General features: G+C 44.2%; 1 protein-coding gene across 6 annotated transcripts in view; it reads left to right on the forward strand.

Moving 5' to 3' along the window:
- The window catches only part of MANEA (mannosidase endo-alpha), a 177,556-nt gene that overhangs the window by 37,310 nt on the left and 114,436 nt on the right, over positions 1 to 25,810 (forward strand). For all 6 annotated transcript variants that reach the window (XM_069235518.1, XM_069235513.1, XM_069235516.1 and 3 more), the window contains exon 2: positions 12,565 to 13,156. In XM_069235518.1, coding sequence (XP_069091619.1) covers positions 12,610 to 13,156 — 547 coding nt within the window. In that variant the 5' untranslated portion in view covers positions 12,565 to 12,609. The remainder of the gene's footprint in view (positions 1 to 12,564; positions 13,157 to 25,810) is intronic.

Genomic DNA, 25,810 nt, shown 5'->3' on the forward strand with positions numbered 1-25,810 from the left:
TGTAGGAGCCTGTCGAGTCAATTTGATGTTTCCGGGCTGGAGTACAGTATGCCCTATGCAAGAATTTTAAAAGGAACATTGTATGCCAATAATACAAGCATCTTGCCTGCGTGCAAGAGTATTTCCTTTGTGCGTCCCTCAGGGGTTACTCCACATCTGTTTCCCATGCCTGTCTGGACAGTTCTATCCTACTCTTTTGACTGTGTGACACAACCCATCACACCACAAGGGATAATTATGTGTTTCATTGGCCTGAAGCTAATGGGTTCTGAAAAGAACTCCAGAAGTCTATCCCTGACAGTATTTTTAAAGCTAGTTTATATAAATATTTCTTGGTTGGTGGGGCTCCCTTGTGCTTTGAATTGTACATACACCTCTGTCCCCAAATCATGGCACGGGTACTTCTAGCGTAGTGGTACCTTCATATTTTATTTTTGGCAGCACTAAAATACGAAGGAACCACTACGCTGGAAGTGCAATGCACAGCTCGTGCTGGGTGCAATTTTGACCTCTCTCTGGGGCCTAAGGGCAGTATGGATGCCAAGGGAACTTCCTCTGTTTCATCCCATGCAGAAATGAGGTAAGGGAGACGGGCATTAGGATGGTAGCAGAAGGCCGCAAAGTGACACTGCTCCACATAATAGTAGTTCGAGGTCCAGAAAGGTTAGGGAAGTGTTATCATGTTCCAATTCATCCTAGCAGTACTGTTGGAATGTCATTCAGTGGGCAAGGTAGCAATGTGTTGTGGCCATAGGATAATTGTCCGTAGCCCTATAATGAGCACCTGGATTGCAAAGAGATTAAAAAACATGGAAAATATACTAGGATTCAAATCCAACCCAACCCCCCCCACCCATAAAGACTGACAACCGTCAGTAATATATATGAAAAGCACATAACTCAATTGAGTATCTCAACTAGTAAACCAACATGAGGGTAAAGGAGAAATAAGCAATCAAAGGTGGGACACACCTTGTGGCATAATTTCCCCCTGAAAGCAAAGCTGTGATAAAATATTTGATGATCGTTGTAAAAAACATTCAGTAGGACCAACCAGAGAGCGTGTACCATAACCTACCCAGCTGTGACATGTGCCAGGTAAGTTACCCAACCAGTCATTCACCTCCTCCGTTTCAAACTAATATGGCCCCAACAGGGGTCAAGGGCTTCTGGTTAGGACTCTGTATTATCGTGGTGATCATCCTCATCTCCTGTGACCAGCTCCGATCTTCGGGGTGTGGATTTAGCGAGGGGTGCAGTGGCTGAATTTGGGGACCTTTTGGGGTCCAGAGCATTTTAAAAAATTTGGTAGATTCTTCGCGCAGGGTATACCATTGCCTACTTGAAATTGAATCCACGCAGAGTACGTTTTACCTCCAGAAAGTTTAGATGCACCCCATGCATTGTTGCTGTAAAGTTGGGGATAATGGAAGTCATTGTGCCCTTATGTTTACAGGTTCTATTCCTGTGCCAGTCACAGGATAGTGTCTTGGTCACCAAAGTTCAACAAACTCACAAATATTGGCCTCTGGAGTGCGCCAGGGGTGGGTGCGGGCCTAGCTGTGCACTTGCTCAATTATAACATATTGGAGAGACTGCATGGCCAAATATATTGGTGAGGAGTTTTTTTGAGAGACAAAGCCACCCTGCTTATATCAGTGGACTGTGGAACCCATGCAATCCGTACATTGTCCTGTTTTGGCTATGCCTCCTGATTCTCATTTTTCACAGCTACCATAAGGGACAGCTTCTCCAGCTTGGATAGTTTTGTCTAGGTTCTGTTAGGTCATCTCTCAGGTCAGAGATCCTCCTCTCTGTGCCATCCATCTGAACTCAATACCTGCCAGTTGGCTGAATGAGATGGTCTAGCTGGGTTTCCATGACATCTATCTTGGCATCAGTGGACAGGAGATTGGACTTTAGGTCTGATAAGAGGGTGGCTATGGTGTCACTGGAGCTCAACGTTCTGAAGTGGTGCATTGTCACCATCTAGTACAAGGTCATTAAGCCAAGCAGTGTTTCTAGAATTAAAGGACAGATTACCATGTCTGGTATCTTCCCTTCCCCATTGCGCCCAGTCCTGGCTAGCAGGACCTCGTCACATCAACAGTCTGTAGCGGGATCCAGACAGCTGAGAGTGGCCTTTAAATGTGCAGGCCCACCATTTCAGGGTGTTTCGAAAGAGTCTGAGCAAAGTTGGTGGCTTCGAAATCAGTGTTGTGACTATAACTGCTTGCCTGCTCCAGATCAAATTTAAAGGGGACCCCCACCATGGCTGTGGAGTAGTCAGATGGGTGAATAGAGCCTCAGTCTGCAGAAGTAGATTAAGCAGGGCCCTGCCCTCTACGAACAGCTGGACATATCACGGGGGACTCCAGCGCGGTGCGGGCCACGTCCTGTAGCTGATCCCGTCATCGTGCTAATGGCATTTTGGTTCGCAGCTCCAAATGGAAATGGGTTCCCCCTACTGTATTAATTTGAGGTCTGGATTAAGGTAAACTGAAAACACTAACAAAACATAGCATCCCAGTTGACCAGTATTTCTTCTATTACAAACTTAATTCCCTATGCTCTAACCAAAAAAAAGAAAACCATTCTGGCAATTGGAACCGTTATTAATATGTGAGTTTTATTTACTACTTATTCATTCAAAACATTTATACAATGCTCAAAACAGACATTTTATGAACTAACAATGCAAAAAACATGTTGCATAAAAACAATAACTATACAGTTATCTGAACAGTTCCACATACATTATTGGTGTCTCCCCCACTCCTCCATCCACTCTCACACTCCTAAACTCATCCTCATACACTTAAACTGTCACCATTCGCACCACTCCCAGCCACAACCTACATACACAGGAAATACAACTGCAATAGGTATTCTTTATTACTGCCGTTGGAGTGTTGCGGATTGGGTTCACAAATCAAAATAGTCGACATGTTTCGGTGGGTAAAAATCATCCTGGATCCACCTTTTTCAGGACCAACCTTGTTAGAGTCAACTCTGGTCGACCAATGGGGGCTTATCTAAAAAAAAATGATACACGAATGACAAATGCTTATGGCCTCGACCATATGTTCAATTTATAACTTTTGGAAAATAAATTCCTTGTAAAAACCCTTGCACTTAAATTAAACATTCATTTTTCCCAAACAAAGAATACTCATGCACAGTGCAGTGTGTGTTCTAAAATACAGAATCACTCAAAACACCTTCATGTTTGAAACCTTGCACCTTGCACCTTTTACTATGTGCTGTAGACCATACAATACCCGCAGAAACACACCAGTGAAATGTGTGATGCCAGAGGAAGAAAGAATACCTTGTGTAAACTTGTGAAACAATACCATTGTCCTACCACAAATCACTCTAGTGGACACCACACAATCACAATGGTTGAGATGTGCCATTCGTATCTCCACGCTAGGCTGCCATTTAGTTGCCCCCTGGCCATGCACCCAGGTACCCAATCTTTGCCTATGTTCCCATATTATGTGGACCACCCTTTAATCAAACATATAACTTGCCTTTTCATCTGTCATCTGAGGTGTTTGATATATTTACTCACATTCAGTATGTATTCTTTCTCAAATAAATGGGAACTTGTCCTCTTGTAAAACACTGTTACCAACTGATTTTAGCATGCACTAGAGGAAACCTTTAGTAAATAAATTAGTACATTTAATCATTTAGAAGCAGGTTCCTGGGCAGTCTATTATTTGGCACAACTACTAACTTTCCTAACCCTTCTGGCACTTGTACTGTTCATTGTTCTAAGTCGAATACTAATGAAGTAAGGTGTAGGCAACATTCTTTGCCTTCTTGCGTATTGATCCAGATTTCTTCACTCCTATCTATAGAACATTGTACAGACAGCCTGCTGTAGGCATTTAAGAAATGGATTTTGCATGTTTGTGGCTTAGAAGCAGTTTGCAACATATGACATATCAGTGTTATTAGTGAGGTTTTATCACCCTCAAGGCAAGACATCTCCGGGAAGCACATTAGGTGAACCCCATGCTATCCACACATTATGAGGTAATTTCCTACACTTATCTACACTTAGAAGCACAGATCTAAATTATCACGGTATTAGTGCTTTATAAAATGTAGACCTGTACATGCAAATAAATAATACTCCCTCTGTGTGTGGGAAAGGAGATGGGAGGAATAAGGGTTTTTAAGTGAAGGAAAATGAATTCAAAAGATAATTCACTTGATAATGTACATAGCCTTGGACATTTAGAAACTTTGCACTGCGGAGATTCTGTATATATACTGCTTGACTTAACACAGAAATTTCTGTGAGTGCCATGTTTTTCTAGTGGATAGCTTCTAAAATCATACACACATTAAAGGTGGTGGAAACTGGACTATTAGGCCCTGTTCAGGAAGCGCTAGTTAGGCGTGTATTCTCCGGGCAAGGAAAGGGTGTGAAGAGTGGCTGCACCTTGGAGGGGGTTCCCTTTACGGACTAGGTGATCTCACACAAATGATAGTGTCATGCTTCATCATATGACCACCCAGCCCCACCCAGGTAAGATGGTACTTCCTGGGCGGACTCAACCTCGTCCGGACCAGGACAGCAGGCCAAGGCTGCCCAGTTGGCAACTGCAGCTAGCAGACAGGGAAAAGACTGTCTAGGTGAGGCACCACGGAGTAAGGGGGGCTGAGGTGGTAAAGTAGAGCAGAGTAGGTCAACCGATTGCTCCACAGTCCTATGAGCAGTCCAGACGAAGTCTTGATTCCAGACAGGGACAGCCCCCCACACAGGTGTCCCCAAACCCCAGGGTATTCAACGCTACTCACTGTGATCCCTGTTCTCCCCCCTGGATGCAGTGCTGCAGGTCCCACAAGTGCAGGGTAAATGGCCCCCAATCACAAAGGCAGCCTCCGCGAGGCAGAGTCTGACCTCGAGAGCTGGGGTCCTGTCCTCACCAAAGAAAAGGAGGAGGGGGAGGACCCAGCCTCTAAGCAGGGAGCAAAGTGCAGGAGTGGGGGAGCACAAGCAGTCTTGTCTCTGCCCCTGCAGTAGCCGGCTGAAGTAGGCCCTGAAATGTGGAGAGGGTGCTTCGCCAGTAATGGCAGCCCCTGGAAAGCACCAACAATCCTGACTTTGCCCTGCAGCAGCGGGCTGATGTAGGTCCTGAAATAGGCCCTGAAATGGTGCAGCTGAGTCTTCTAAGGCAGATCGGCAGTCCCGCAGCAGGCCTCAGGAGTCCCCTCACATGGTGCATGTGCCGCACTGGTACTTCGCCAGTAATGACAGCTCCCACAGGAGGCAAGGACCCCCGCACAGCAAGATGGGGGAGCAGATGTCCAAGCAGATGAGGGACAGTCTGGTTTGCCTCACCTGCCGCAAGCCCCGACACAGAGGACGCTCCCAGCAGGATCCATCAGCCTTGTGGTTTCCAGGGCCCCCGCCCACACAGGCCACTGATGGCATAAGGCCCTGAGCCGGGTAGTGAGAGGCATGCCCAGAGGTAGGATTTCCCCCTGGAAAGGTGCAGTAGCGAGGGTCTCTGGAGTCAGACGGCCATCATTGTCAGCGGCCAAGCTCTGCAGCATCCTTGTGTGTTTAAACTATGTCATCATGTTACAGTAAATCAGTGCCCCAAGTAACTTTTCTTTGCCCCAGTAAGAATAATATTTCTCTGATTTGCAGCACTACATTTCCCTTTTATTTCTAGTTCCATTTTAATACTCTTTTAAGCAGTTTACTTTTTTCGCCAGCTTCAGTAACTATCTCAGTAGACTATTTAAACCACAGGAAAAGAGCAAGAAATGCTCCACAAACCATAAAGAGTCTGCTAATTGAACTTAAGTAAAAGAATACCAGAAGGTCCCCTGGAATACCCCAGGTGCTCTGACCAAGTACGCTCTCAAAGAGGCGGCAAAGGCAACAGTATTGATACTCAAGAACATTTATGACACAGAACAATTTACACTGGGGTAATGAGAACATTAACACAATGAGATCGCTTTAGATCAAGGCCTGGAATGTCTAAACATCTGCAAATGAATTGTAGAGGTTTGATTTATAAACAGATACCTTATCCAGAAAGCTTCCAAACATACTATTGTCAGGCCAGAGGATTTTAGAAGCTATTGACACACAAAAGGAGAGTATCGGGAGTAACTTAATCCCACACCTGCTTCCGTTTTAACTAGAAAACCATACACACATAAAAGGTGTGGGGTGATGCTGATGGGAACTGGACTATTAGGCCCTATTCAGGAAGCGCTAGTTAGGTGCGTATTCTCCGGGCAAGGAAAGGGATGTGAAGAGTGTCTGTACCTTGGAGGGAGTTCCCTTTACGGACTAGGTGGACTCCCACACGGACACCTGTGCCGCCGACTGGATGACTACCCTCAGCTGTTCCTTGCCTTTGCTGTTGTGTGTGACTCTGGCTCCAGCCTGTACGACAGACCGTTTTCGCTTTTCTGGAGCTGGTCTACTGTTCTGTGCCTTTCCGTTGCCAAGATAAAATGTTCTTGGTTGTTTTTGCTGTTTCTGTTGCATTGTTTTGTGGGGAGGGACCGCATTACGGGGTGCCACTTCTCCTACTCCCTCCGCCGGTCAGCCGGGTTGGCGACTCTGTGCCCACCTATGCATCATTTCCCTCTGGGGGCCTCACCTCAGTCTATCATTGTACAAGGATCCAGGTTCTCCGTGCATCCCACACCTCCCACTGCCCTCCCCACAGATTCAATTGCACCAACGCCCTCCTCCATTATCACTCTCACCTAGCCTAACAAAGCTGTATGGGTCCTCTTCTTCCCTGGGTTACTCATATTCAAGCCCCTTGGACCATTTCCTCCCTTTTCATCTCCCAGGCCCCAGCCCGGCTTTGGGGATGCCTAGTGGTGGGTAGGTTTCGGCTCTGCCGACTAAAGAGTTTTTCCCCCTCACTCGTGAGGTTACCCAATTATTTTTTTCTTCCTATTCCCTTCCCTTTGGATGCCCTGAAACCACTCTTCCGGGCCCTGTCCTGTGTGCCACTGATTTTACGTCAGCTTGGGTCCCCCGGCCCCTTTCTTGTTTTCTCCCGCTGCAGCCTGCTGCCCAAGGCATTTGCACGCCTGATGGTCCTGTCCTGGAATGTCCATGGTCTCACTCATATCAAGTGGAAAAGGTCCTGGTATAACTGAACTTGAAAATAGCAGATATTGCCTTGCTACAGGAGGAACACCCTATGAGTCCTGAGGCCGATAAACTTAAGCGTGACTGGGTCGGTAGGGTCTTACATAGCAGCCGTGCCTCACAGCAGCTCCCTGGGGATGTGCCTCTGCCGCACAAATGCGTAGTGGCCATCTTACTGCGCAGGTCCCACCCCTGCTCCGTTCTCAAGACTTATACGGACAGGATCCTGTCTACCTATGCCCCTGTTGGGATCTAGGCAACTTTCCTCCTCAACCGCATTCTCATGCAATTGGGTTTCACACTTCTGTTGCTTTGGAGGTGACTAAAATAGAACTGGATTGTGTCATCGACTGTGCTGGCCTATTCAACAGGGCTGTGAATAAAGAAAGGGCTCTTGTACGTGATCTTCAGGAGGGCCGTAGTCTCCTGGACATTTGGCATCTCCTTCACCCGACTGATACATCCAGCATACACCTGTCACCAGTGCATGGCACCCAGTCACGGCTGGACTATTTCCTGGTCTCTCAGTCCCTCACACCGGTGGTGGTTGATGCCCACATCTTGGAAAGCTCACTTTTCAACCACTCCCTGACTGATCTCTTGCTCGACCTCAGTCTGATGCTCTGATCTGAAAGCCTTGAAGGTTTGTATTCCTCATTTTATCGGTTTTCTCACTGTAAAAAACACCTCCGGTCTCATCTCAAAACACATCTCGCTGACAATCTGATTTCCGCGACATCTACGGAGACGCTGTGGGGTCGGTAAAGGCCACCATCAGGGGTAGCTTGTGCCAGGTTCAAGCCTCGTAGCAAGTGTAGGATGGAGCAGCAGGCCTCTGTTGAGGCAACTATCTGTGACTTGACTCCGCTATACATCTCTTGTCCCACAAATCACACCTGGCGCCAGCTGGAAAAGCCTAAATTGAACCTTAATGGCCTTTTTACCACTAAGGTGGAATAAGCCATCCACAAACTATGCTTTTGGCAGTCCGAGACCAGCAAGAAGGCCGACAGGCTGCAGCTCAGCTCCACCTGTGCGAGGCGGCCTCCGCTGTTCTGTCTATTAAGGACTCCATTTGCTGCCTCATCACTCACCCCCAGGGGATTGTGAACACTTTTGTAGAGTACTGTGCCTCTATGCATCAGAGATTCCAGCCGACGAGCCACATGCCAACCACTTCCTAGATGTGGTTACTCTCCCTTGGTTGAACAAGGATGGGAGAGCCCTGCTTTTTAGAGCGATAGCCAAAGAGGAGATCGCCTAGACCATTTCAGCCACTCCTTAGCATAAGGCTCTGATGGAGACTGTGGGCATTCCGACCTCGGGAGGTCCTTCCTGCTTCCTCTTTTACACGGACATTCTGCTGATGCTCAAGGACCTCCCTCAATATCTTCTGGGTCTCTTTGCCCTCATAGACCGATTTGTTCAGATATCGCCTTATTGGATTTGAAGTGCTAGAATTTTTGACAGACTGTTCTCCAAGTGTTGTATCTGCTGTCTTTTTTGCACCTTCCCATACCATTGTATTGTACTGCTTGGCTGGGAGTGTGTTCTCTACTTTTTATGTTGAAAATCCAAAATAAACAATTAATTCTGGTGGAAGCTGTTAGAATGCACAAAAATTGTTGCGATCAGTGGGTTTCACATACATGTTGGTGGTCAACTTGTTATTGGTCAAAGATAGATCTATCCATTTATCTTTAACTATTTATACTCAAAATGCTCAGCTTTGAGTAGGTTCCAGCCAGATCTGACCAGTTCCAAGAATGTCACTTCTCTGACGAGGCTTCAGACATCAGTATGGGGTAAACAAGCCCTTTGTGTGAGTGCAGGGCACAGCCTATTTACGTGTGGAGTGCACCCTGCCTCCCTCTTTCCCGGCCCAATAACACTATCAATTTGCAGATGTAACCCTGTCACACCTAACCATCCTTGATGGATGGCTGTTTGGAGAGTATGCACAAAGTGGAGTGATTACTCTGCCCTAGAAGTGGATTGGTGCAATGCTGTAAAGCACCAGAATTAGGAGCACAGAGAAATGCCTGCTTTCTATAAGGGGCTTTTCTGAAACAGTAATGTAAAATCCACCTACACCTGTAACCATGATTTCTTAGTGTCATTCCAAACATACCAAACATGGCCACGCTACTCCTTATAGATCAGAAGATACCACTTAGGCGTATGTAAAAGGCACTTCCAATTGCAATCCTATGAGCAGAGCAGCACTCACAATAGTGAGAAACTAAATATGCTGTCACTATTGGGACATGGAACACATAAAGACAAATGTCCTAACTTTTTAAGACACTGCACCCTGCCCATAGGGCTATCTAGGGCCTATCTTATGGGTGACTTAGGTGTAGTAAAAAGGGAGGTTAGGCCTTGGCAATTGGTTTGTATTGTCAAGTCAGTGTGGCAGTAAACTGCACACAGAGGCGCGGCAGTGGCAGGCCTTAGGCATGTTTGAAAGTCTATTTCTGTGGGTGGCGCATTCTGTGCTGCAGGCCCACTAGTAGCATTTTAATTTACAGGCCCTGGGTATATGGTATAACACTTTATAAGGCTCTTACTGGTAAATTAAATAAGCCAAACAGATGTAATCTTATTGTACCAAGTTCTGGGGGTGAGAGCACATGCACTTTAGCACTGATTACAGTGGTGAAGTGCTCAGAGACCTAAAGCCAACAAACAGAGAGTCAGATAAATAGTAGAAGAAAGGCAAAAAGTTTGGGTATAAGCCTCCAAAAAGCGCCATTTCCAGCATCTACCCATGATCATTTTAATACACAGAAGGTTACAGATGGAAGTTGAGTGGTTGTGCTTCTTTGAGTCTAAAACATAATTCACTATTTAAATGTATTTATCAGTACATGTAATTGTTGTTTTTAATGTTTTACTTATTTTTGAAACCCAAGAGCACACAGCCTTCAGCTATATGCAGCTTGAGTTGGGGAGAGTGACTGTCCTCTGCTCAGGACCTAAGTCCAAGCCGCCATGGCTGTGCAACTCAGGATGTGCTTGGCTTTATAGTCAATTCAAAAAATGTAAAAGTATAGGAAGGTTGAGCAGAAGCCTTAGAGCTATAAAGCGCTTGTGTCTCATATTGGAAGCCCTGAAGAAGCAGTACTTTGTCACAAAACATGTGTTGGTGAACACAGGAGTGACAACGCAAGTGTATACGAATTGGGTTACGACATAAAAGGACTATGAGAAATTTAAATTGGTACCTGGAGCAATGATCCCATACTCAAGGGCCTTAACTATAACTATCTACTGACGACCTCCAATAGCTAATTTATAAATATATATTCACTGAAAGAACCGAAGGTTAAATGTTCTAGCTAGTTGAAATGTTCAGTAACAGCGTAACATTTTAAACTCTAAAATAACACAGAAATTCACCAGTTATAGTTAGTTATCTCAAATAACTAACTTGTGTCCTAAGGTAACTATAACACACGCCCTTGCCTTGCACTGCTAATTACCCCATATATTAAATCACTCATGACATCTTCTATGACGTCATTGATAATAACACTGCAATATTTGCAATGAAATTATTGATGAGAAAACTATGCATGGCAGGGATGCAAGTTATGCACGTTATCCAGTCTATGCTGCCCCACTGTAGGCCACTACATTGTACCTCACTCTCCTCTATGTCACTCCACTCTATGCTGCTCCACTGTACACCTCTCCACTTTTACACTCTAAGCCTCTCCACTCCTCTCCACTCTATGCCACTCCAGTCTATCCCACTCCAGTGTTCATAATTCTACTGTATGCCACGCCAGTATATGCCACTCCACTCTATGCCTCTCCACTGTATGCCACTCTAGCTTGCGCTTTCACTGTAAGCAACTCTACTCTTGCACACTCCAGTGTGCCCCACAGCACTATGTTCCACTGTATGCTGCTCAACTGTACGACACTCCAATCTACACTACTCCACTGCATGCTACTACACTATAAGCCAATACACTTTACACTTTTCCACTATACACAACTGCACTGTAGACATTCCGCTCTATGATATTCCACTTTATACAACTTCACTCTATGCCACTCTACTTTACCCCACTCTACTTTTCCTACTCCACTCTACACTACCCCACTCTAAGCCATGCTACTGTACTGCCACTGCACTGTACGCCACTCCACTGTGTGACAGTGCAATGTATGCTATTACACTGTACATCACTGAGCCTACACCACTCCATTGTACATCAGTCCACTCTATCCTACTTCACTGTACCCTGATCCACTGTATGACGCTCCATTCTACGCTCCGTTCTAAACATTGCTATCAAGTGTACTAAAGGCTAGCCCTGGTGGACCGTCTCCCGCTCATAATGCTGTCTTCTGGGCTACAGTGGTAGGACACATATAGGTTAGAGCAGTACTTGTGTCTTTACGGCTCTTTGCTGCAGTGAGAGCCTCCAACCATGTATTTCGCATGGGATTTGTTGAATAGAAAAAGTCTGATGCAAAACTGGAAACACAGGGCCAAGTAATGACCCATCTCAAGATTTTTTTTTAGAGTTTTGCTGATGCTGAGCTCTGGCAGGACTTAACTCACATAAAGCACTGCCATTTCTTTAGTTTTGCTGTATCACGGATGTTCCTTCCACGGATGTTGTTTGCTGTCTCGGCATTCTTGGTGTTTTGCTTGCTCATGGGAACAGGAACCACGGATTGATACAGAGCATGCAGATAATTCAACAAGATAGATGTGTAGCCAGCTCATTAAATAGCTGAGCACAGTACCAGAATACTGTAGCCTATGTTTCGTTTGGCAAACATTTGCGCCTTAAAATGTTTACAAAAATATTGCCCCAATTTGAATTAATATTAGTGATTCCACACCCTTTGTAGCAGTGTTGTAAAAAAATATTTAGGCCATGATTTTTCTGTAAGACAATATTATTGATAGAGGCACCCGGCCCACCAGTTACCATTGATCCCCTAATTTGTGAGAAAGCACAAAAAGGAGTAGTTCCATTATAATGGCGGTCAAACAATTTGATTTACTTGGCTGGCCTAATCCTGTGAGTGAAACATGGTGGCCAAAGAAGATGAGGCTACAAAGAGGTTCTTTTAGTAGTCCCACTGCAACTGCGACAAAACTGCATCTCCAACATCTTAGGTTCTGAGCAACAGTTTCTTCCCTGTGAGCTTTTATTATGGCCTAGATGCGTTCCTCCCCTTTGAATTGGTTTTCGTTTTGTCCCTGTGGGCACTTATGATTATGGCATTTGGAAACCCATGTGAAGATTTGCCATCATCTTTGACAGATGTTTTCTCAAAAAGAGAACGTATTTTATTTTGAAAACCTAGTTCAGCCAAGGGTGGATTAGGTTTGCATTTATTTTTAAACACTTAAAAGGTTTTTCTCTGTTTTGTCTTTGTAGGAGCTGCCTTGATGTTCATTCCTCTCTGCCAAGAAATATGACATCATGACCAGGTTCCGAAGGCGAACATGCATCACTTTGATTTGTCTTATTTTCTTTGTTTGCTCAATAATGATGGGTCTAAAGACATTGCGACCTGACAGCGCTGCCTTTGGTAATCCATTTGGACTTGGTCTTCTTCCAGAATACCACCAGCGCACGACTGGGCAGGAAAATAAAATAGATGCCCTGAAAATTTCCAAGGAGGACACCGTCACCCAATTGAAGATTCCAGATAATATTATGAATACTGGAACAAAGGGGATCCTGGCTGTGCATGAAGAGGCAGAAGGATTACCTCCCCCCAATTACAACTTCCACATATTCTACTACACTTGGTTTGGCAATCCACAGTTTGATGGCAGATATATCCATTGGAACCACCCGTTATTGCAACACTGGGATGCAAAAATTGCAAATAATTATCCAAAGGGAAAACACAGTCCTCCAGGAGATATTGGTTCCAGCTTTTACCCTGAATTGGGACCGTACAGCTCCAGAGACCCATCCGTCATTGATGCCCACATGAAGCAGATCCGCTCTGCATCAATAGGTAAGTCATTTGTGGTTCAAGTTTCTTTGCTTTACATTTGTGCTTGCCAGGAATGGCACCGAGATGCCAAGTGGAAAAATGCCATGCAGAACGCCTATTTGGATTTTGTTTCCTTTTTGCCAGAGATTTTATGATTTGTGTTTTGCTTTAGCATACTTGTATACTACAGTATTCTGGAGGAAGAGTCCATGTTAACATTTGCAAACTACAATAAAGGTAGACATTCCAGAACTATGATAAATCACTCAATAAGTAGTAACAGTTGGCATTTGAGGTGATGATCCCAAATTAAGCGCCACAGCCAAAAGTTTTCTTTGAATGGACGCCCACTTCTGGCACTGCCTCCGCCCCTTTTTCTTACATTGTGCATATGTCAACCATATAGCTGTGTGCAGCGTTTCATTGGTAGCTCTCTAGAGTTGTTTAGCTCTATAAAAATAATAGCAAATACTTTCCTTCTCATTTGAAGTAAGTGGCAAATTGTATTTCACATTCATGCATGGATGGTTTGATTCCGAGTAGTTCGTCCTTTGCGGTTTTTATTAGCAATCGTATATTTGTAGTCCACTAATCATTTTGGAAAACTAATTAAAATTACTAGAATTCAGTGAACAAAGGTTATTGAGTAGGTTCTTGGCTAACATGGGTCAACTTGATTTTGCTGTAGTTCTAGAGCTGAACATGTCCATACCAGTAACAGAGCAACCAGCAGGTCCCATAATGCTGGGCAAGTCTTTGGGAGGTGTGCTAGTGGTATAGTTCTCACATTAATGGCAGGCAGGCCACATGCAAGCATAATAAGGCTTTTTGGGATACTTTGGTACCACTTTCTTCTGGTTGTGGTTGCATTGCAATTCTTGAAATGAAAGTGGGTCTGTCTCACAATTAGTAATGTTACTTAGCACTATCAGTCTGCTCTTGCACACTTAATCCGTCACCCTTAAGCACCTCATTTAGTTCATGGTGCTATGTAATGAGTTCTGGGGATGAACCCTCCCAAATACCTGTGCAGAGTTCGCTCTGGCTCTTCATATCAGCCATTTAACTTGTCCGACTATCTCCCTCCCTATAGTATGCAGTGTCTCAGTTCCTCACCAGACACTCTAGTCCTGTACTTCATCTTAACAAAGCTGTTCCAGAAATTACAAACTCTAATGCTGCTACACATACAAGAATTCTGCAGTGGCCTCTAGCCCTACCCTACTTAGATGACCAACCCCTGCTGCACAGTTTGGTTTTCTGCAGTCGGCTCGACTGACCGACTGTCTGGTGCTTCATGCACCCAACTCCATGGACCAGTCTTACTGTTAAAAACTTTTAACGTTTTTTTTTTTTTTTTTAAACTAATCCTGTTTTCCTTAATGGAAAAGGGCTGTATTTAGAAAAACAATTGCTGTATTTAAAAGCAATCACAGGCATGGTAGTCTGCTGACCCTAAGAGGCCACCACCCATGTGATGGCAGTGAATCCGAGTAGTTCACATTTTGCGACCTACCATATTAATATTCATGAGAAAGGTTGAATTTTAACCCACTGTTATCTGGTATTTTGTGAACCAACCAAGTATACATTGGTCAGCTCACAAAATACCAAAGGATTCGCTTAAAGTCAGTGCACAAATTGTAACCACTTTTTACAAATCTAATCTTATTACATCAGGCCCTTAATACTTCACTTTTTTCATAGATTCACCAATTGTGCTGAATTCATGGACCCTAAGGTCCAGTGAGGTCAGCAGGACCAAATGAAGGCCCGGAATCTGCAATCCAACACAGAATTCACCAATCCCACAACAAAAATCTTTTTAAAACATTTTTTATGGTAATACTGAGGGGAGAGGGTCTCACATGGACCTGGGGTAAAAGTGGGTGCACCCTTCCCTCTTACGCCCTTCTTCTTTTTCCAGGTTTTCCAAACATGGTGCTCAGTGAACCATGTTTGGGTAGCAGCAGCCGCAACAGAAATATTTCTGTGGGGGCAACGGGGTTGGTCACTCATGATGGATTTACAGATCAATAGTACATAAAGTGTTATAGCTCCCTTCTGCAAGTGAGTGCCTTTTATTTGTTTAAATTAAGTTGAAAACCTATATAACTTCTGAGTCTGTGGTGTATCCGCAGATTAGAGGTTCCGATCTCTCTAAAATGTAACCTCTTCATGGACAGCCCAAGCAAATATTTAAGCGGTAATTTCTCAAACTACTGAACAGATTTACAGTAATCACAATTCTTGAGTACATTTCTACCTTCAGGCCACATGTAGTGTAATTTTGTTCAGCTGTTATTTTCTGCATGGAAGAACAAAGAATCTTGGGAATTAGAATAGAAAATGGCACTTTTTGGTACTGTCCTTTTTCTTGGTTCCTCCCCACTGTTCGGATCTGCCCGAAACTTGCTTTGAAAGAGAAAAGTTTGGAAAGTTTAGTGTAAACGACGCCAAACAAAAACACTTTCCTTAAGGAGACCCTGACCGAACTGTAATTGCTCTGAAGCCATTGCCACCAGTGTAATATCCATTACTTCAGCCTTTAAGTCTAGCAAGAAACCTACCAGCAAGAGATCCAGTCCTGTCCAGGAAATTTGTGCAAATAATGTTTAACTGACGATTTCTCCTGGGCCATTAATTTACACAAAACGTAAAACTGTTAAATATATGAAACAAAATGGTGAAAACACACAATCTTCCAGTAAGAACCAAAAGAAGCAGTTGTTAGACATAATATATGCGTTTTCTCCAAAACAGTGTCTATAAAAATTGTACAATATTGTGCATTTTAAGTGTAATGTTGACTCACTTGCAATCTACGAAATGTTAGTCGTGCATCAGACTGTTTTGCTGCATGGTTCTATTTTTTTGAATAAGGAAAAAGTGCTTCAGATAAGTGTTGCTTTTCCCCCTAAAAATGGCATCCCCAAACAGTTTGCTGTCCTAAAGTCACCATCTTCCCTGCTTTCAGGAACATGCAGAATTGAATACAAAAAACTATTTTGTACCACAGTTTTGGAATTTTTCTAAGAGGTAGCCTATTTTCCCTATGTTTTATGCTTTCAACGTACTTATACTTTGTGGTGGAAACCAGTGTGAAATCCTTGGATGATTGAGAAAAACTATGTATTTCTGAAAACTAGACAAAATTCAAAATTCAGCAAGGGGTCACATTTGTAGATTCTTCAAGGTTTTCCTAAATGTTAATAAAGACATATTGAAAATTAGTAGGAAAAAACAGGCATTTGTGACAACACTTTCATCTGTAACTTTTTGTCACAATGGCAGATTGACAAAAGCAGTATACCATTATGTCCGCTAGACCCCTCTGGTTGCAGAGATATAGGATTTTTAGGTTCTGCAAGAACCCAAGGTACCCAGAGAAAACGACTGAGCTGCACTGTACAATGAGTTTTCATTGAATATAGAGCATAGACCATTTCTTACAGCGAAATAGGCAAAATGAAAAATGGGTATCTAGGAAAATGTATTTCTAATAATATGGGCACAAGATATAGAGTTTAGGAGCAGTGGTTAGCCAGCGAACATTGTTAAGTGTTAAGGTTTTGACTTATTCCCTACCCCTCTCCACCCCTCCCCCCCCCCCATCCTTCACCTCAGGCCTGGGTGGCCAGAGCCCAGCCCAGCACCTCAGCCACCAAGTTCATGGCCACTGTGGTTTCTGCAGCTGTAAGAGGCTCCAAGGAGGCACCAGCCTGTGTGCCACCAACACCTGCCAAGGCCAAGAAGGGTCCGCTACCTGGCAAGGGGAAGAAGGGAACAGCAGCCAGCAAGGGGAAGGAGGCACAACTGGCCAGCAAGGCCAAGTCGAAGACTCCAGCTGGCAGAAGCAAGGAGGCACCACCATCTGCCAAGGGCAGGAAGGGGTACAGAACACCAGCCATGACACTTCAGTCGTCCGAGGCTGCAGGTGAAGGCCTGGAGGCTACCACCACAACTGTCAGCACCGCCACCTACACCGCACCCAGCACTGCCACCTGCACCGCAAGCAGCACCAGTGCCAGCAGCAGCAGCCCCAGTGGGCAGCCGTCCGAGGCTGAAGGTGAAGGCCTGGAGGCTACCACCACAAGTGCCAGCACTGCCATCTGCTCCGCGCCCAGCACCGCCACCTGCACCGTGCCCAGCACCGCGCCCAGAACCGCCACCTGCCCCGCCGCAAGCAGCACCACCGGAGCAGCAGCAGCCCAGTGGGCAGCTGTCCGAAGCTGCAGGTGAAGGCATGGAGGCTAACACCACAACTGCCAGCACCGCCACCTGCAGCTGCGCAACTGGCATACACTGAGCAGCCGTCACTGCCGGAAAGCAGTGTGTAGTAGTGACTAAATGGGCTGCAGTGCGTCCTGGCCCCTGCAGAAGTTGTGACACCCAGGTGAGATACTGTGACCTTGCACTCCAAAACATCTGCATCACAGGGCGCAATGCGCCCTCCAGAAACAGTGGAAGAAGCCATCCACTCAGCCCCTCCTTGGCAGGATGAAGCACACTGGGCACAAGGCTCCCTCCAGAACCAGTGGAAGAAGCCATCCACTCAGCCCTTCCTTGGGAGGATGAAGCACAGTAGGCCCAAGGCCCCATCCAGAACCAGTAGAAGAAGCCATCCACTTGAGAGACTGTGGCCTTTCACTCCCCAAGAGGAAGCAGTGGGCAAACCACCCACTAGAGAGACTGTGGCTTTGCACTTCCCAGGACAAAGCAGTGAGCAAACCACCCACTAGAGAGACTGCGACTTTGCACTCCCCAGGACTAAGCAGTGGGCAAATCACCCACTTGAGAGACTGTGGCTTTGCACTCCCCAGGACCAAGCAGTGGGCAAACCACCCACTAGAGAGACAGTGGCTTTGCACTCCCCAGCACCAAGCAGTGGGCAAACCACCCACTTGAGAGACTGTGGCTTTGCACTCTCCAGGGCCATGCAGTGGGCATGGAGCCTCCTCCAGGATCAGTGGTGTTGTCCCATCTTCCGGCCGAGGTGCCCCCCTATCCCCATCCCCCTGAGGTGCCTGTGTGTTTTCGACCTGATGCCCCTGCACTGTTCTCTCCGTATTGAGGCAGGAGTCAAGTGTGGCCTTGGACTATGTGGTTTGGCCCAGTGGGCCCCGGACAATTTTTTAGTGGGCATTGTCCCGCCTTTTGTATATATTGTACATACTGTTTTATCTTTATGAACAAATTACTAATATTACACTCCTTTTACTCCATTCCTTTTGTACTTGCGTTCTTCCAGAGGGTTACTGGGTGTATATGTAATGTTGCATGTGTTTGTGTGTATGGGGGTGGGGGTGTGGGTGTGGGTGTGTCACTCTCTTTTGCCTCCCCCCTCCCTTGTGTGCTGGGTGCAGTACTCACTGTGGTCGTCGTCGCCGGCATTCCTGTTCCTGGTATATGAGAAGATACAACAGCATGGGGAACACCTGCAGCTCGGGCTCCATGGCGTCGTGGTTCTTCCTTGAGTGTCGAGAGGTGAGTGGTTTCCCTTCTGTGATCTGTTTCCGCTGTGTTTTTGATGACGTTGGTTCCACCCCGGAAAAGCTGGCAGATGGGCGGGTTGTAATGCAGTGGCCGGTACATTGTCTTCCGCCTGGCTGTTGGCGGTTACTGCCCCAGTGTTTGTTGCTACCGCTGTGGTGGTCGTAGTGTTAAAGTGGCTGTCTGTGTTGGTGGTTTCCGCCGTAGTCATGATTCTATTGTTTTTTACCGCCAGCCTGTTGGCGGTGTTACTGCCGCTTTTATCACCGACCGCCAGGGTTGTAATGAGGGCCTCAATGTCTACCTTCTAGCCCTGCTGGAATCCCATTAGAGCAGAATGTAGCATCCAAACCTCCACCATCAACATAATACATATTTTAACACTGTACCTCCATTGACTTTATAAACCATGCAAAAGATATGTGCATTTTGCAGAATCGGTGACTTTGAACAAAGGGTTCATGGTTCATTTACCCCCTTTCTATCTGATAGAAAACAACTGGTAAAGATAGTAGTGAAATCACCAAAACATATTTTTATATCTTGCATATTCTCCTACAGAATTATATTGTCCTCTACACTATTCAGTAATTACAGAGAACCGTGAGGAGTATTGATGGAGACACTGGTATCAACTTCCAACTGTATCCGGATGAAAACCCAAATCTACCTAATAATATTTTTCAAAGATATCCTTCATCTCAAAACTTAGCCCCAAAAAACGAATCCTGGATGGCCATAAGTTTCAAACAATGTGGAAAGTAAATACGTTTTTCAACACTTAGCTGTTGTTACACTTATTTTTAGGTAAAGATTCACAGGCAAAAACTTAACACCAACCTCTCAATTTGATTTGACCCCTTTGTCAAGCAGATTAATAATAAAATATGCTGGTGTCCAACTTTGCCTTTTCAAGAAAATAAATCATATCATGGCATCTGCCCATTTCATTTCAGATGTGGAAGTTGCAGTAGTGGCCAATTTCTGCACTGACTTGGGAAACAAAATTTAATTTTGATCCCCCTGTCAACAACTTAACCCTTCTGAAAGCTGTGCACCTGCCATAGTCACCTCTGAAGCCAATGAATACCACATAAAAGGACCAAGCATAAAAGGATCAAGTATAAAAGATTTACAGTGGCTCCATTTAAAGAACATAATATAGCCTTATAGCCCTTTGCCAAGGGCTACTCCAGATATTAAAGGCCCTGAACCCAAGGAGAGGGCTTTTAACAGCCAGTATCACTTAAGGTAGAAGGGCTATAAGGGTATTAGAACATTCTACCCACTAAGAGTAGAATGTTGTAAACTAAAAAGGTTGAAACATGAAGACAGACATTGGAATGCTAGTTCTCCGGGCTTATACCACCTATTAGAAGCCATTAGCTACTCCATTGCTTCAATGGAGCACTCAACCTTCCAACGTTCTAATTATATTTAAGGTGGCCTGCATATCCTACAAAGCTTTCACATCTGCGTACCAAGAGGACAACTTAAAATTCACAAAAACTTCAAGAGTCTAAACAGTAAAGCCACCTTAGGACAATAAACTCCAAAACACAAATGTAATTAGGCATCATCCCATCTCTTTTTAAAATCTACTGCTGTAGCTCCAACCTCCAACACTGAGTGCACATCTATCTACGCATCTGTTGTTGCTTTCAGAAAACAATTGAAGCTCTTCTATTTCACTAATGATTTCAAAAATCCTTGTTTACACAGAAACTACACACTCTCCTGCCTTCCTTTCTTTTATCCATCCTGTTACCTTGCATGTTTACCAAATATTAGATCTTATGCGCTGCTAATTATTTACATTGTTATTATTTTTTTTTGTACAAAAGTTCTCTGTAGGAACCAGTATGAATTCCTTTTTCCAAAGAGTTTATTGTAAAATTTTCAAATGCTCTCAAGCCCAGTTTCTGATGTCAAAAACACAGATATTTTGTTGGGAAAACCACAAGATTCATGACCAGTTGTAGTCCAGCAAGATGTTGTGGCTCATCACCAATCCAAAGTTGGCATTGGTGTTCTACAGTATTATTATATAATGAAAAGGTTGCAGCAACCCAAATACTTTGATGTGACATGCTGGGATCAACACTATTGCAGTGCTTGCCAACTATTGCTTACTTGTACAGGAACAAATTTAATCACTAATTCACAAAGACATCTGTCTCCATTTTAACTTTGAAAACACCCATTATAAAATCCCCAAAATGCTACAGTCTACCCACCCATAGCAGATTGCAGTATTAGGCCAAAAAATGCAGTCTAAGATTAAAACTATTAGATTTCGGGGTTGGATTGAAGCCCCTTTGCAGTCGTTAGGATTGCAATAAAAGCCTAAGAATCTTCCCTTGTACGTTTGTAATCAGTCATCCATTGCAATGGCAGTTACCAGTTGCCCCAATGCTAGCAAAAACTCATATTTGTAGTCCTTAAACAGTCATTATTGTAACAGAAGTGAGCCTCAAGCCATTGAAGTTCCCTATTGCTGATGTGAGTTGCTTAAAATAATGCAGGTGTGTGGCAGGAAGAAGTCTCTAAAGTTTGAGGAGTCAGACTCTTATTTTCCTGAGAAACCGTAACATAAGAAGAGCTCACGGAAAAGCCTTGTTCTAGACATACTTGACAAGTAGCAAGCGTTGCTGTGCTCTGTCTCCTTCTGGGAGAAGAGCTTTGATCATGATTGCCAAATGTGGTAAACTTTCAAAGGATTTTCTAGTCAGCAAGTATTGAAGAGCTTCAAAAATTGAACACAGAAACATAGTTATATTAACATGAACCCAATGCTGTTTTTTAATATTAGCTTATCAAAGTAATTTTCAGGCAAAATTTTCTGTTGCTTGTAATTTGCAGCACGGTTACCACATGTGGGTTTGTACAACCCAATGACAAAGCCAAAGATGGTAGCTCTTGTGATGTGAGAAGGGCCTGGCTGTAGAGGTGCAGCACGGCAGCAATGTGCCCCCTTGTCCTTGCCAACCACATCGACAGGGACTGGCTCTGAGCAGTTCCAAAGCACCGCCGTTGATGTGATGGAGCCGCAGAGAGTGGCAGTCATACCTGATGCCCTGGGCTGATATCAGTAGGACCCTCAACTGCAGTACAAATAACAGATAATGTGGACACTCAACCCTGGGGCCCGAAGTGTGGCGTCGGATGGAGCACAGCTGCATGGAGCACCAGGCATGGTGCCGTCCTTCTGGGAAGAACATACCACTAGAGCAAAACCATATGGTCCCATGCCACAGAGAAGAGAATTGATGTAGATGGACAAGCTATCTATCTGCTCTGTGCTGACCACAGGAAGCACTTTGATAAGGTCACCAAAAAAACTGGCAGTCACAAGGCTGTCGACCTCAGTGACAAATGTTCGAGCTGCACAAGGAGGTCCAGATTCTCCATGACAGGACTATGAATGTTGAGGGGCAGTCCTGTCCATTAACATTAGGATTGTAGGACTCCCTGAAAGGTTTGAATGCCCATGAGTTGAACAACTCATTGAAATGTTTCCTTGCAAAAGGCCTCCACTTTGCTGGTTTTCACATCACCCACAAAACATACCTTAAGGCATTTATTAAAAACGTCAATAACTACATATCTTTCCTTCATGCTCAACATGGAAAATGGACCACACACATCCATAGCAACCTTCTTCCACGCACAGTCAAGCAAGTTTACTGATATTATAAGTGTCCCCTTTCTCACATGAGATTTTTAACCAGAGGCACACTACAAGCAATTCCTCACATACTTTTCCATCTGCCAGTCTTTTCCAGGCCACCAAAAGTCAACCCTTGCTTTCCCATCCAACGCAGACATACCAACATTGCCTTAATGCAGCAGGGTCAATAATCTGTCTCACAAACCAGACAGAACCACTAATCTATCACCTCTATGTACAGTAACCCAAGTTTCGGACAGTTCTGAATTTAACCTCTTTGTCAAAGGTCATTTTATTAATTGCAAAACCTCATCTTATGCTGTTTCTGAAACCCATTCACCTCAAAATGATTTCTGCCACCATCACTCATCATCATTCATACTGTCCTGTATTTCAAGCAGTAACCAAAGTCAACAATCAACATTTACATTCCATATGCAAGACAAATATTCTGCTTAAAATATGTATTTTTGTAGCCTGTACGTTCACTTTGCTATCCTTAGTGTAGATTTACCACTTCTTTCCTGTGAAAAATAAGTCAATCTGTGGCTTATGATCTGTCCTTAAAAGAAATAGTATTCCCCGTACAAAGATGCTGAAGCATGCCAGTGCTTTTTATTTAGTTGTAGAATAGGTTTGTTCTGCTCCTTTCTAAGTGCTAGAAGCAAAAGCCACACCTGTTGCGCAACACCCGGGAGACAGCATTAGTGCCCCCCACAAGCCATGTGCACTTGCATCCTTCACCACAATCGTTTGGTCAAACATATAGAAAGATTTTAACTCAATAGCCTTGATTATGCTCTGTTGGATGTCCAGAAAAGCTTTCTAACACTGCTCTGACTACACATACATATCTCCTTTTTTTTTTTTTTAACAATGCCCTTAAAAGTTGGGTTCACTCGGAAAAATAATAACCAAATTTGGCATACTATTCAGCTAGTCCAAAGAAGGAGCACAATCCATCTTTATCCATTATGATGTCTTCTCGATTGCCTCCAAGATTTAACTCCATCACACGACAAGGTAGGTCCCAGATAGTCCTCTTGCAGTTACTGCAAATCTGCACTTACCAATTTCAACCGCCAATACTAACATTCTTCAATGTTCTTAGCATCGCACGCGACATGTCGTCATGGTCACACTTGGTGAGTCTCCACATCAACACATCCTCCAGAAAAAACGTGACATTATCCATTTTACCCAGTAACCTCAGCAGTAACCATTGGAAACAACTTATTCTGAAGCAAGTCCAAACAGCATTCAAATGAATTGATATGCTCCTTCTGAGGTTCTAAATGACATGTTTAGATCAGGGATCTAACAAGACTTGAAGAAAACCTTCCCAAGGCATCAATATCATCCATGCAAATGAACCACAGTTCATCCTCTCCCTGACGTACAACTTGAACACCATCAAAACCAACTTCACCAACTGCATGACCATGGTAGCAGAATAGATGAGAACCAGCTGCCTGAACCACTGGTCTTCTGAAATGAGACCTCCCCATGGAACACCTTCTGGTGGCAAGTGATCTAGGACCAACATGCCAGAAACCTGGGCATCACCCTGCACAACAAACTTAACAAGACAGCACTAGTCAATGCATTGAGCAGTACCTGTTTCTATATCATCTGAATGCTCCAAAACTTCTTGAAATGGCTGCCCCTGAGCACCAGACAAAACGTCATTAAGGACTAATCTCTAAGGCAACACACATGCCGGAATCTCCAAGCAGATCACAATCCTGCTCCAGACCATCCAGAACGCAGCCGCAAGACTCATCCTCAACCTTCCACGCCACACCCACATTTCACTTCACCTCAAAGAGATCCTCTGGCTCCCTGTTCACAAACATAGCCAGTTCAAACTCCTCATTCACACATAAAAAGCCTTGCACAACACTGGACCAGCATACCCGAATAGCAGAATACACTTCCATCAGCCAGCTAGAACCCTACACTCGCCTTCACTGTCATTTGTACACACACCCTGCATTTGCAAAAGCACAGCAGAAGGGCACGTTTTCTCCTGCATCGCATCTAAAACTTGGAACAAATCTCTCAGCACACCAGAGCATCCTCCTCCTCACTTCTTGAGTTCCGCAAGAAACTGAAGTCCTGGCTATTCATATGACATTGTGGGGACCTCTCGCCTTAACTCCTGCTCAAGTGCCTGGATGGGTGATTAGTGAGTTCTATGAATCGACATAACATAACACATGCACTAGATCTATCCAGAACTGAAAAATATCTAGCCACCTGCACACTAGACATTTCAGTTATATTTGCTAAGGAATGCCTATCCACCCAGATGTTCTGATTTAGATCCCTCAAAGTCAATGCACAAGTGTATACTCTTTACGTGCAATCACCATGGGACTTAGCCATTCTGATGCTTCGAATGGGTAGATCGTGTGAACAGGAAGCTATAGAGCCACTTACTTCCTCAGCCATTCTCTCAAGACCAAATGAATGTTCCTTACTTTATGGGCCTTTGGCACAGCTGTTTCTTTCAACACAGATGAGATAAAGTTTTACAACATCCTAGCTTATTACTGAACTACATAGCAAAGGGTTGTTTCCAGTTTTCTGTCTAATCTTCAGTCGTAACTAGCACCTGCTCAGGATGACTTGGATCTTATGTGATTCCCAAAGCATGTTGTTCCCTCCAGCCAAAAACGTTTTCCCCTTATCGACCACATATGTTTTAGCTTCAGCACATCTTTCTTTGAACATTAATGTACCAGTATAATAACTCCTTCACACGCCAATAGCATTCTAGTTCCCCAACGGTCTTCAAAAGATCAACCTCATTAATTGCTCTCCAGGCATTCTTATCAATGAGTGTATAAGGCAAACAGGAATCTGCCCACATTGGAACCTTTACTTCACCCACTTTTACAGAACACTTGGGAGCACTATGTGGTTCACACACTGCACCCACATACTCTGTCACAATGTCTCTTTCACATTCTACTAATACCTCAGCATCCCCATCATCACTATCGGTGTCAGTACGTCCCTTAATACCCACACTGGAGAGTAAAGCATTCTTGCTGGATTTACTTCCACCTGTTTCACTCTTGCGCACTCTAGAAAAGTGTCTAAACTTATTATATTTGAAACATTGTCTTTTTACAGCCAGACACATGGTTGAAGTTGCTGCATGCTTGATGCTTCCTCCTCTAAAACACATTTTCCTGGTGTAATCAGTAGCTGTTTTCTTTTCTTATTGTTACCTTTCTTTATTTTGTTTTTTCAAGGTGACTTGTTCTTCTTCCAGCTCAGATTATGCAAGTTCATGATTAACTTTACATACTTTTTTGTTCACTTTTAGCTCTTTAACATATTGGGAAGTATTTTCAGTGCTTTTCCTAAGTTGATTCCTTAAGACCTAGTAATTTCTCTTTTACCTTTAAGTTGGATGTTTAATTACTCAACTGATCTCCTATATTGTCATCACAGAGATCTTTTGCACGTTGCTGCCAATGTGCATAAAACCGCCACACATT

The sequence above is a fragment of the Pleurodeles waltl genome, chromosome 5, assembly GCF_031143425.1.
Source record: "Pleurodeles waltl isolate 20211129_DDA chromosome 5, aPleWal1.hap1.20221129, whole genome shotgun sequence".
Classification (NCBI taxonomy): domain Eukaryota; kingdom Metazoa; phylum Chordata; class Amphibia; order Caudata; family Salamandridae; genus Pleurodeles; species Pleurodeles waltl.